The sequence below is a fragment of the Sminthopsis crassicaudata genome, chromosome 4, assembly GCF_048593235.1.
Source record: "Sminthopsis crassicaudata isolate SCR6 chromosome 4, ASM4859323v1, whole genome shotgun sequence".
Lineage (NCBI taxonomy): Eukaryota > Metazoa > Chordata > Mammalia > Dasyuromorphia > Dasyuridae > Sminthopsis > Sminthopsis crassicaudata.
The window spans coordinates 94,949,660-94,962,973 of NC_133620.1; the positions used below are offsets into that span (position 1 = coordinate 94,949,660).

At 34.8% G+C, this 13,314-nt stretch overlaps 1 protein-coding gene across 9 annotated transcripts in view; it reads left to right on the forward strand.

The window, feature by feature from the left end:
• Window positions 1-12,387, forward strand: part of NR5A2 (nuclear receptor subfamily 5 group A member 2) — a 172,395-nt gene extending 160,008 nt beyond the window's left edge. For all 9 annotated transcript variants that reach the window (XM_074308709.1, XM_074308704.1, XM_074308707.1 and 6 more), the window contains one exon: window positions 8,955-12,387. In XM_074308709.1, the coding sequence (XP_074164810.1) occupies window positions 8,955-9,202 (248 nt within the window). In that variant the 3' untranslated portion in view covers window positions 9,203-12,387. The remainder of the gene's footprint in view (window positions 1-8,954) is intronic.
• The last annotated feature ends 927 nt before the right edge of the window (window positions 12,388-13,314 follow it).

Genomic DNA, 13,314 nt, shown 5'->3' on the forward strand with positions numbered 1-13,314 from the left:
TGAGTATGAAGCTTTGCTATAATATGAAGGAATAAATCAGATCAACTGTATATGGTTTGACCTAATCATTAAATATTACCTCAATCTACCTCTATTTCAAGGGAAATAGGTATATGGAGTAAAAATAGCAAAGGAAGGGCAGGGTAGTAAATGGAGAGATAAACTTGAACTCAGGAAAACTTGGATTCAAGTCCTGTCTTAGGCACATATTCATTGTGGTGGTGATATTAAATTGTTTCAGTCACATCCAATTCTTTGTGACCCCTTTTGGGGTTTTCTTGGCAAAGGTACTGGAGTGATTTGACATTTCCTTCTCTGGTTCATTTTACAGATGAGGAAAATGAGGCAAACATAGTAAAGTGACTTGTTCAGAGTCACACAGCTATTAAGTCTCTGAGGCCACATTTGAACTAAGGAAGAGAAATCTTCCTAATTCCAAACCCAATGTTATATCCATTGTATCACATACTCATTGAGTGATCTTGGGCAAATCACTTAACCTGTTAGCAACCTCAGACAACTAAAGGGATATTATATTTACATTTCCAAAATCAGCACTGGTGGAGATACAAATAAACTTCCATGCTAGGAGTTCCCTATACCAGTGAAATCACAGTTCAATATATCACCCACCCACCCATCCCCCCCAAAAAAGAGAGAACAGAACATTTCAAGATTATAGAACTAGCATTACTCAGTATACCTACACACACACACACACACACACACACACACACACACACACACACACACTTAAAAAAAAGAAAACTACTTCCCTGCAAAGTATTTATATAATTTATTCAGAACAACCAGCTTTTAACATTAGCATGCTAGTCCTTATAACAATGCCATGGTATTTCTCTCCTATTTCAGAAGTTGTCATATCAGTGAGCCTTCTCTGGGGGCAAATTACTATTTGTCATATCTTATTCTTCTGAAAGTCTCACAGAGAAAAAAAGCTTCACTGTCTATATATATTATAAAACTTATCTTCAACACAACCTTGGGCTGTGTTCATAGAAATGTAATATGCAGGATGAGAGAGGTCTTTAATTCTAGTGGTGTTTTTTTTTCTGAATGAGCTCCAATTTATCCTATGTCTCTCTCATTTGTATATAGTTGTTTGCATATATTGTCCTCTATGTTAGGCTCTGAATTCCTTGAGAACAGGGATTGTCTGTTTACCTTTCTTTGTATCCCCAATATTTAGCCCAATGACTTACATGAGCAAGGTTCTTTATAAATACTTGTTGACTAGTCCTACCATACTCTACTCTGGTTAGACATACCTGGGATATTATGTCCATTTCTGATCTCTCCATTTGAGGAATATTGAAAAGCTGAAAAACTAGAGCATCCCCAGAGGAAGGTGAGCAGGATAGTGATAATGAATCTATGAGGTTTCATTAGGATGAGAGAAGACTGAAGGAGAATATAATAGCTATCTTCAAAGATCTCAAGGGCTGTCAAGAGAAAAAGATATTAAGCTTCTTTTGCTTGGCTCCATCCATGTGGTAAAACAAGGAGCAGTGGTTGCAGAGACAGATTTCTTCTCAATGTCAGGGTGAAAGTTCTAACTATTAGAGCTGTCCAAAAATAATGGACTGCCTTGGGAGGTAATGGATTCCTCTTAACTAGAAGTCTTCAAAATGGCGACTGACTACTTATAAAAGCAATGTAGAGGAGATTTCTGTTCACATAGAATTTGAATAAGATTGCCTCTGAAAGTTTCTTTGAAATATGATATTTTGTGATTCTTTGAATTTCACAATTATCTTTAAATGAAAACATCAAGATATTTCATTTTTTGAAAAATTCATATATTTGCATACATGGGTATACATATATATACATATATTATATACAAACATACACATATCTATCTTTTTTAGCTAAGTCTCAGAAGTTCCCAGTTAAGGCCCTTGTTTCAACAAGGGGTTCCAATCCTGAAAAAAAAAGCATTGAATGGGAATATTTACAGGTCATGCCAGCAAGAAAAATGCTGCTACTGACCCCTCTGGAGCCAAAAAAAAAAAAAAAAAAAAGTGTCTTCATCTTCAGAGAGAACATAAATTCCATGCATGACAGAAGAGCTAGTGCAATGCCTTGTAAAACATGTAATATATTCAAGAAGACCTAAGGGTTTACTCTCCAATAAGGATGGAAAAATCTGCGTGTCCCACTGTGAGCTCATAGTAAGACTGTTTCATGTAAAAAGTTGGTAATTAGTCCCTGAGTGAATAAAGTAGAATAGATGATAAGGAATTGTTACCTAGAGTAGCAACACAAAGTGCTCTTTCTAGTCATCAAAATTTAAAGGTTGTAGAAATTAGTGTGTAGGTGCCTATTTCTACTTATGGACAATTTCTAACCTTTATAACTCTGAATGTGTAATGGTATAGTTCAACAATCTATGCTTTCAATTTGTAATAAATAGAGCATACATAAAATTCAAAGGAATGTGCAAAGCCCCAAGTGCAAGAGACTTTGTGATGCTGGAGTGAAAAAAAAAAAAAAAAAAACCTTCCATGCAGGCTTGGGAGGATTTGGGTCCTGTAAAAATCAATAAATCACTGTTTCTCATGATCTGGAATCTCATTCCCCAAGCCAGATGGGATACACCACAGCACCAAATAGAAATTATACACTGAGTGTTCATCAGCGCTTAAATTTATTTTTCTAAGGAATCCACCACTATGTAATTATTTTTCCAGAATTTGTGCTTTTGTTTTCTCAAACAATTCATTGTCAGTTCCTTTGAGAATTTCTCCTTCTGTTGGAATCCTTTTCTAGATTAGTTATGGTTCTCAAGGATCTCAGAAACCATTAAAAGGTTAATGCCACTGGGACTTGATTTGGAATATGGACAATTTAAAGGAAATCATTAACATTTTCAGCTGCTAAGAAAGGGGGTACACCCAATCAAGTTGTGTTAGTGGTTATGTGCATAGAATGCTGGACATGGAGAGGAAAAATCTAGATTGCAATTCTGCCTCAGATAACTCACTGATATAATCATGAGCAAATTATCTAGTCTCCACCTCAGTTTCCTTTTTGTTAAATGAGGATAAAATAGCACCAATCTTTTCACAGTTGCTATAAATTATAAATGAGATAATATATATATATATATGTATATATATATATAAGGTACTTTGCAAACATTATGTAAGCACAACCTTATTGGGTTTTATATGTTGATAATAATAACATGACTATAACAAGAAACAGCATGCAGGCTTAAAGAGTTGTTAGATTCTAGGGGAGAAGTGAACAGCTTCAAAACAAAATAAAACAAATAAATTGGAAACTACCTCACTGGGGATGCTAGCTGTGGGTCAGCACTTTTCTCCTGGTGTTTTTAGGGTTTTACATGCCATCTAGAGCAGTGGTTCTCAAAGCATGATCCAGAAAATCCTCTGAAACCCTTTCAGGGAGTCTACAAATTAAAAGTTAGTTTTTATTTCTACTAAAGCCAATACCTACAAATATATCCCCACATAAACAAAAATTCTTTGGATGGATCTTCAATAATTTCTAATAGTATAAGGATACTGAGAGCAAAAATTTGAAAATCACGGATCTAGACACAAGTTTAAAGTCACGAGTTTTCCAGTATAAGTTGTCCTTCTATACTGACTCACCTGAAAAAATCTGATCTGGGTAATTTTATGATGATTTTGAAGCCACTTGAAATTGTCAGCATACAAGTCAGTGTGTGAAGCTTTATACAAAACTGATGTGCAAAAAAAAAAAATTCACTTGTTTGAAAGAGGTAAACAGGGGTGATTCATCATACAAAAGTATTTTCTCTGAGGATTCCTTTGACTAACAATAGTTCCTTTCCTCAAACCTTCCTTCCATGGCTTGTTCTTTGGTTAGTATGAGGACAACGTCCACCAACACAAATCACAGCCATTCTGCTTGCTATTGGATTACCTTTTAGAGTTGCCATAGCCAAAAAATTAACCACTCTATAGTAAATCTTCTAGGGGGTCTCCAATTTTTAGCTGGAGTAATTGGAGCACAGGCAGCTTGGTGGCACAGTGAGTGGAGTGGTCAGGAAGATCTGAGACTAAATCTGATTTCAGACAGTTACTAACTGGGTGATTCTGGACAAGTCACTTAACTCTATTTGCCTCAGTTTCCTCATCTGTAAATTGAGCTGGAAAAGGAAATAATAAACCGCTCCATTATGTCTGCCAAGAAACCCCACATTGGGTCACAAAGAATTAGACTCAAATGAAACAACAAAACAACAAAATTGGGGTAATGGAGATACAGTTCACCATTCAAAGTTCTTCCATGTTGCTTCTCTACTCAATAAACTATAATGGCTCCCTATGAATCAAAGATAAACTCTTATATTTGGCATTGAAAGCTCTTTATCATTGGCTTCAACTTTCCTTTGCAGCTTTATAATACATTTTTCTGTTGTTTTTCCAGTCATGTTTGATATTTTCTGACCCCATTCAGGGCATTCTTAGCAAAGATACTAGAGTGGTTTGCCATTTCCTTCTCTGACTCATTTTACAAATGAGGAAACTGAGGCAAACAGGGTTAAGTGGCTTGCCAAATATCATACAGCTGTTGTTTAAGGTCAAATCTGTACCCAGGAAGATGTTTTCCTGACTTCAGACTACATCACTCTATCCACTGTACCACTTAGTTGCCCTTATTTTACATTACTCCCTTAAGATCCTTCACATTGAGCCAAAATGGCTTTCTTGCTTCCTCCTCACATATCATGGCATCCCATCATCCATCTCCAAGTCTAGCATATACTGTTCTTCCTTCTCATCTCCACTTCTTGAAATTATTCTCTAATTTCCTTCAGAATTTAACTTAACTCCCACATCCACCTGAGACTTTTCCTGTCCGGTACTGTTAATGCCCACTCCCAGAAATAACCCAGTTCTATATACAGCTAAGACTGATTAATGAGAATAATGAATCCTATGAAATGGTATGACATATGCAAATTCATGGTATTTGAAGTAACAATGTAAAATATGATAAATATTTTTGATAAATAATAATTATGGTAAATAATGAAACTATATCATGCTGCAGCTTCAGAATGACTGGTTATCACTAATCTGGACCTAGTTGTATTTATTTTGGTTGTGTATGAGTTATTCCCCTTTATTCAATGTGAGTTCCTCCTGGGCAAGAACTGTTAGGTTTTTGTTTTTGTGATTCAGGCTCCCAGAATTAGACATAAGGATTGATTGATTAAGAGAAGTTTATATTCTGATGGTTTCCTTCCTGAGAACCCAGAGCCACCTCCAACCCAGAATGAGGTCTTGAAGGAGAATATCAGTAAAGCAGATTTCTTCATTGCAGTTTAAGTCTTATTTAATTTATAAGATTTTGATTTATAACCAGCTTTTCAGAAATAGAGCTGATATATAAAATATAAAAATAATAAAAATATAAAATATACATTTTCATAAAAGCCCTAATTAAAAATGTTTTACATCTTATTTTTACAAGATAGTAAGAGTCGCATAGACTTTCCTCTTCCCAAAGGATCTGAGAAACATTCCAGACATTTAACTGAATGTAGCATGTGCTTATTTCCGTCCAAAGTTAAGGAGAGAAAGGGATAATCAAATAATCTTGAGAATCAAGATCAAGGTATATTTTTTCTCTTTTCTCTGATTGCTGGAACTTTTGGATGGATGCCTCAAATCCCACCTCTTTTTGCCTATGGAGACATAGAAAGAAACAACCAAAGAGTACATTCAGTCAACATGCCAGTATGATACAATTAGCTCCATGATTCCTATTATGGGTAATAGAAAAAGCCATGGCAACTGCTTGAGAGTGAAACATACAGTTGCATAAACTCAGGTCAAAAGAATTCCAGTGGAAATTGAAAGAATTTGACTTCAGTGGACAGAAATTGCATGTTTCTTTTCAAGTAATGAGATGAAAATAGAGTATCTGACAAATATTAAATACTTAATAAGTCTTCATTAATTGCAAAAGAAGGAGAAATTGAATTCATTCTCGGGCTTTGGAAGTAAAATTACCAGGCCTAATCAATCAGCTTGTCAGTCATTATTCAAACAAAAAATTTTTAAAAAGGTTTTTCAAATGCCTATTAGTAAATTAATTTAAAAAACAAACAAAACACCTAGGATTTATTTACCAATGGGGTTCTTTTGTTTTCTTTTGTGTGAATTTAAATTTGGCATGAATCCCTCCCTCCCCCAAAAACAAAACTGATTCTTAGAGTTACATTTATCAAAGAAAACATGTTTCAAATGTTCACTTTTAAATAGGCCACTATTCATTTATCTCCCATGTTCCACCGGACAAATTCCTACACCCTGTTTAACTATTGTTCACTTTGTGTTGCCTGTGAGAATTTCTTTCTTTGTAACATAAACCATTATTTCATTTTATCATTAAAAGTAACTCATTTCAAAGTCACTGTAGTATTTGATATTACTTGTTTTCTTTTAAATTCTCCCACAGATAGTTGGTGAAAGTTGTCAAATTCTGTCTCTTGTAGGATGAGTGAAGATTAGAGGGAAGGATTTTACTGAGAAGGGAATCAGAATTTCTGTAGGAAATTTAAAAATTTACCCTCTCTTTTGTCATGTCATGTGACTGTCCTGTATCAATGATCAGCAAAGCCAGACATTATAAGCTTTATAGAACCTGTTTGTAATATTAGTGTCAAGAGCTCAAGACAAGGTTAGAGTTTTGAAATTATTCCAAGATAGCAGTGCACTTTGTCACAAGATAGTTGTTTTTTTTTTTCTTTATCACTTACATTTGATAGCACCTAGTCAGGTATAACTTTGGTTTGTCTTTGAAAACACACTTAGAAAAATTAAATCTTTACAACCTTTCCTATACAGAGGAACAGAATGCAAAATGATTGATTCTAGAATGCATGAGAGGCTTCATTTTGCAATTAATGAAGAATGAAATATGTCTTTAAAAACCATACACAAATTTCATAATGTGTTGAATTGAGGATTCATACATAATCAAGAAGAGACTATTTAATTGAAAGTGGTATAGGGAATCATTCACAGTCAGGCATTTGAATCTCAAAAACATCTTTTTTTTTTTTTTTTTTTTTTTTTTTTTATCTGCTAGAGTTAGCTGAGTATAATTATGTCATTTGTTTATAGGAAGGCATATAGGTGTGAGAATTCTTTAGGCTCCCAGGAATTCTGAAGAATTACAAATATCGTTTTATATCTGTACTTCTAAAGGACTACATTCCAGAATGAGGAGTGACTTTTATACGGATTAAACTAAAAGTAGGATGAGTAGTAAAAACATTTATGGCAGACTTTAAGGCTTGTAAGGCTTACATATCTTATCTGATCATTTAATACAGTGGTTTTATCCTGACAATGCACTCTGATACTTGTCTGTTGAGTTTAAATACCATACTGAGGTGCAACTCTCCCAATAGTGGACTTTGCCTCAGTGATTATTTGAGGATTTCATTAATCCACTTAGACAAACATATTTGATTTTATCATCCCAACTTTGAAATAAACATCAGCTTTGCATCTCATATTACATATGTTTATTTACCTTAATATTCAATTCCCTCACTGGTTTTAATTTGGGGTGGAGAGTTGAAGAAGGGGGGAGGAGGATACACTGATGCAAAATTACAGCTAAAAATGTAAACACCCAAATCATTCTGGACACATTTCTCCAGCAACTGTAAACCAACCCTGTTGTATATATGGATACAGAAAAAATTAAATGTACATATACCCAAGAGACATGAATTTAATGATATAAAATGCAAAATCATGTATGAGAGAGTAATAGTTCCTTTGACAACCATTAACAGAGTTGATTGGATTTTGGACATTTCAGCTTTCAACAAGAGCCCCACTGATCTTGCTTCAGGATCAGATAGTCCTAACTCTTTCCTATTTATTTTTGTGTAGTTGGAAGGAGAGATGGCTTGCATCTGCTTACTTTCACATGCATGTTTGGGTTTATTTGTATGTATGTGTAACCACACATCTATCTGCATACTATGTACACACTGGATGCAGGGAGTGCTGTTTGCATAAACAACAGAAGTATTGTTTCATCAAAGAAATTTTCAATGAGCTATTCTCATTCTGTCTCTTATTTCAATATTTATAGTGTTTCCCTAAGGCAGAGATGCCCTAAAACAACTATAGATGGCCACTTGAATTAAGGCAAAATGAACTTTCAGGGTCCACGTTCCCACATGAATGCTGAGGTGCTAAAGAGAAATGGAGAAGCCAGCATCAGGTTAAAGGGCACTGTCCTGTCCCGTTATTTTGCCAAAAGGACAAGGCTTTCATTTTGCAAAGATCATTAGTCACCAAGATATATATTTTAGAGAGTTTCTCGTACAGAAGATTATGTTGGCAGTCACTGGAGTGTACCAGATGGTTCATTAGCATGGGTTAGACAAGTCAAAGGCTTTCAGAATCATTTAGAAAATGTCAAACAGAAACAAGAACCCTGTCACTTTTTATTAGAATTAACTACATCATACCCTGGACACAGATTTCACCTTGGGTCAGAAAAATTAATACAGAATTATATGAATTGTGTAATATACTGGGTTAAGATGGGTCTTTCTCTGGGGACTCATTTGCTGGCAATATATTATGGTCCCTCTACTTTAGGAATCCACAAACCTTTCTCTTTTGTAAGATATGAAAAGAGTTGACCTTGCTTAAAATCCATTGGTGTCTAATTGATTTGAGGTATATGCAGAATTTCAACAAGATACTTCTTTTGTGATCCTTTTTTTCCCCCAAGAAGCCTGGTGAGTGGGATTTACTGAATATTCAGCAGCATGTAAAGTATGCTTTATGTCAGGAGAAAAATACTCCCATTAATTGAACACAAAGCTTTGGTAAACAGGAATTAAAATGCAATTGAAATGGTGTGACTTCTTTTTTTTTTTTTTTTTAATCCAGATGTCAAAAACCTTGAGAACTTCCAGCTGGTGGAAGGGGTTCAAGAACAAGTGAATGCTGCATTGCTGGACTACACAATGTGCAACTACCCACAACAGACGGACAAATTTGGGCAGCTTCTCCTCCGGCTACCAGAGATCCGGGCCATCAGCATGCAGGCTGAAGAATACCTCTACTACAAACACCTAAATGGGGATGTGCCATGTAATAACCTCCTCATTGAGATGCTGCATGCAAAGAGAGCATAAATTCTCCCCCACCCCCAAGAGCTTATTTCTGCTTTCAAATAAAAGCTGAAAAAAAAAAAAGAAAAAAAAGAAAAAAAAGGAAAGAAATACTCTGAACTGCTCCAAGCAACATTAATTAAAAACTTGGTTTTCAGACACTGAAAAATGGTATAATAATCAAATACTTAAGAGTAAATAAGTGATGTATCAGGGTATTTGTATTGCAAACTGTGAATCAAATGCTACACATCCCCAAAGGAATATAGGACACTACAATGAAACGTAATGAACTTTGCAGGTGGACACCATCACCGTGTCAAATGGAAAAGGACAAAACAATTCTTGTATATTTAAACTGATCTCCACTAAATGAAGAAATTTAAGAACAAATTGACCTGTGTTATTAAGCTATTATAATGGGGAGGGGATTTTCGTGCACTGAATTCCTTCACCAGATAGCCGAAATAAAAATGATTCTAAAGGATGTAAGCTGTGCCTTCTGGCAGCATCCTTTGCATTATCCTTCCAAGGACCCAACATTTACTCTCTTCTGTGATCATGGATGTGTTCTCTATGCAGAAACCTATTTAAAAGAAGAAAGAAAGCAAAGATCTATGGAAGGCCACAAACGCAACAGCCACGCCACCAAATCATAAAAAGCCTGCATGTCAGGCCTGCAAAACCGCTAGTACGAACAGTCTAGGAATAAGTTAGCTTACCATTTTTAATATGTTCCGAAGTTTGTTTTGTCACGTGTTCATGTTGTTAAAAAATATGGAGGCAGTATCCCTCTTCTGGTCTATGTCATTATGATACAGGAAAACATGCTTTCACATGCTTTTCAACTGCTCCAGAGCTAAGGCTTTATGGAGACCCATTTCTGCTGTTGTAGCGGTGATGCGGCATCTGTACATCACCATGTGCTGATATCCATAAAGTTTTAGTGCCAAATGGCTTGTTAGAGCATATCAGTCTTTTCACCATCATGTTTGTAGTTCATTTAAAAATATTTAAAAATAAAACTCTGTGCTTGGGTTTCAAAGAGCCTATCTGTGTTGTTCAAGCTAACAAGCAAAGCCAATGGAAATCAAATTATCTAGTCTCATAGGTATTGAACATTGCCAAAAGATTGGAAAGAAGGGACTTGTTTTTAATATGTGTTGGGGGCGGGGGTGAAAGAGGGGAAGACTAGACTAAAAGTTTGATAAAGAGGACAGAAAGAAGAGTGATACTGCCGTTTCTATGTAGACCAAAGTCTGCTGCAGAACAAATATTGGTGAAAGACAATTACAAACAATCTCTTTCCAAATGAAGATATCAGTATTATGACATGTAAAGTCACAGTTAAGAAATTCTTGCCTTATTTTACTATCCCAAGAGTTAACTGTGCAGGTGTGGATCAAGAAATGTTTAAAATAAAGTATTACTACTTTTGCATTCAAAGAAAACCTAGTGTTTACATTCTTTAGGTCCTGGGGGGGGGGGGGAACTGTGATACCACACATCACAAATGCAGTCATTTCCTTGATGTCGCTTTCTGATTGGTAATTACTTTTTACCAGTTCTTAATTACTGTATGTCGTGAGACACTAAAATCAAAAGGGAATCTCGTTTAATCTCTAATTTTTTTAAAGATTATTGGCTGCACAATCACTTGCTGAAACTGTAAAAAAAAAAAAAGAAAAAGAAAAAGAAAAGAAAAGAAAAAGAAAAAAAGAAAAGAAAAAGAAAAAAGAAATCTCCTAGTCCCTTAATTTTTTTTCATAAATATTGCTGGCTTTTAAATAGTTTATTTATATTGTATATCATAGTTTCAACTGTAGACAATTATGATGCTAATTTATTGTTCCTTAGTTTCCCCTTTGTATAAGATATAGCCAAGAATGAAGAAGCCAAATATATGTGTTTACTGTAGCATGTCTTCAAGTTAGTAGAATATATAGTTCAGGGACATACAAGAGTCTTAATGAATGAAAATCAGTCACTTGACTCAATGCCTGTAAATCTTTATAATCCTCAAGGTAGTTTATTTAAAATCTGTTGTAAATTTTATGACTTGTAGCATCCTCTGTTTCAAGTGATCTTAACTTAGAGAGGTGGGCTCTTCACCTTAAATTCCTTTCCAAGCATTGTACATTGTATACCAAAGACATCAGTCCATGCTTCTCTGGTCATTCAAAGCTGTCCATTTCATCACCTTCATGATTCAGCTCAAATATTTTGTCCATGAGTAGGGTACAAACTTAGCAAAGCTTAGCATCTGTGATTCCTTGCTATATGTTTACTACCAATTCCAACTGCTCATTCTAATCTAAAAAGTTCAAAGGACCCCAGAAAAAATAGCTCAACAGAATGGCATATCCAACATATGAAATATGAATTTTTTCCAATTATATCAAGTTGACCCAGTCACATATGGAGACCAATTGTTTTACCAGTGAGCTGTAAAAGTGGGTCCAGTCATATATGTACAACATGGGTGAGGGTTTGTGGACTGTTTCTGTTTTGAGTTGGTTGTTGTTGTTTTTTTTTTTAACATTTCAAACAAATGCATCGCATTCTGTAAATTCTATTTTTTCTAATTCAGTGCTCCTCAATGAATATTAAAACCTTTAAAAATGTCAAATATAAATGTGTTATTAACTATATAGAGAGTTACAATCTCACTAGAGAAGAATGTGACAAAACGGTTTTTACAAAAAAAAAAAAAAAGAAAGAAAAAGAAAAAAACAACCACCAGTCAAATTTTGCATCCACCCTGATGGAAGCAGAAAGTTCAGAAGCGGATAAACTAGAATGTATATTTGCCAGTGTCTGTGGTTCTAAGAATCCCTCCAGCTTGCCAAAGTTTGTGAACCCAATTTCTCTAATGTTAATTGTTAAACACTTTGTAACCAGACATTTACTTAATGACTGCCTTATCAATTACAGGACATATTAGTAAAAGCAGACTAAAATGAAAAGATTTGGGCTTTGGCTGGTTTACAATAGTTGTTCTATGTTTGTAAACAGACAATCTGTAATGTCTGAATATTTGTATTACAGATGTTCTGCAGCTGCCTTGGGTAGAGTGTGCAGTTAGTTACTTGTTGCAGTTCTCTTACTGTGTCAGTGAAATACATATTGTCATGTCCGTTCTTTGCCAGGAGTTTCTCAACACCAATGGAAATTTTTTTTCAGTATTTCAATAAATATTGATATGCCCAGCCTGATCATTTAAAAATTATTTTTATGAAACCTTCATTGCATCAGAACTAAAAGATCAAGTTAATTGAATGGGATTTAAGGAGAGGAGAAAAAAATTGCCCTCTCCAGATATTATTTTTTATAATAGAAATATAATATAATAGAAAGGCCTATTAACTTGGTCAGAAATATTCAACCCAATTCTACAAGCATTTATTAAGCACTTACTATTTGCTAGGCATTATATTAGATGTTGGGGGTTTAAAGTTAAAAACAAATTTATTCCTAATTTCAAGGAGCTTATGTTCTGCTGGAAATAAAATATTCGATGTAATACAAATAACATCACCATCCATGAAATAAAATATAAGTTCAATGAATTCAACATTTCTAAACGTAACTAATCTTTAGAAAATGTAGCAAGGATTTTTCACTAGATTTTCCCTACCAAAGGGAAGAAAGAAAATAGGTCTTCAGGTGACAAGTGAATGGATATAACTCAGTACCTATTCAATACAGCTGCCTGAAGAATTTTGCTGTCTGTATAAACACACACACACACACACACACACACACACACACACACACACACACACACACACACACACCCCTTCCCTTCTTATAGTTTACTAAGCTTTATGTCATAGGACCATAGGATTTAAAGCTAGAAAGACTCCAAGAGATCACCTAACTCAACCTCCTCATGTGACTGAGAAGGAAACTGACTATCTTTAACAGAATAAAGTTGTTTCTCAGACCATTTTAATTGTTAGTGACAACCTTTTTATTCTTGGGTAATCCCTAACATCAAAGAACCACAACATTCCATTTAGTTTGTTCCAGGAGTCATCAATGGCAGCCACAGATGACTAAGATGAGTAGAGAACTGCTGGTAGTTTCCTTTAAAAGTAACTTTTATTGGAAGGACAGTACAGTAAACTTCCTGC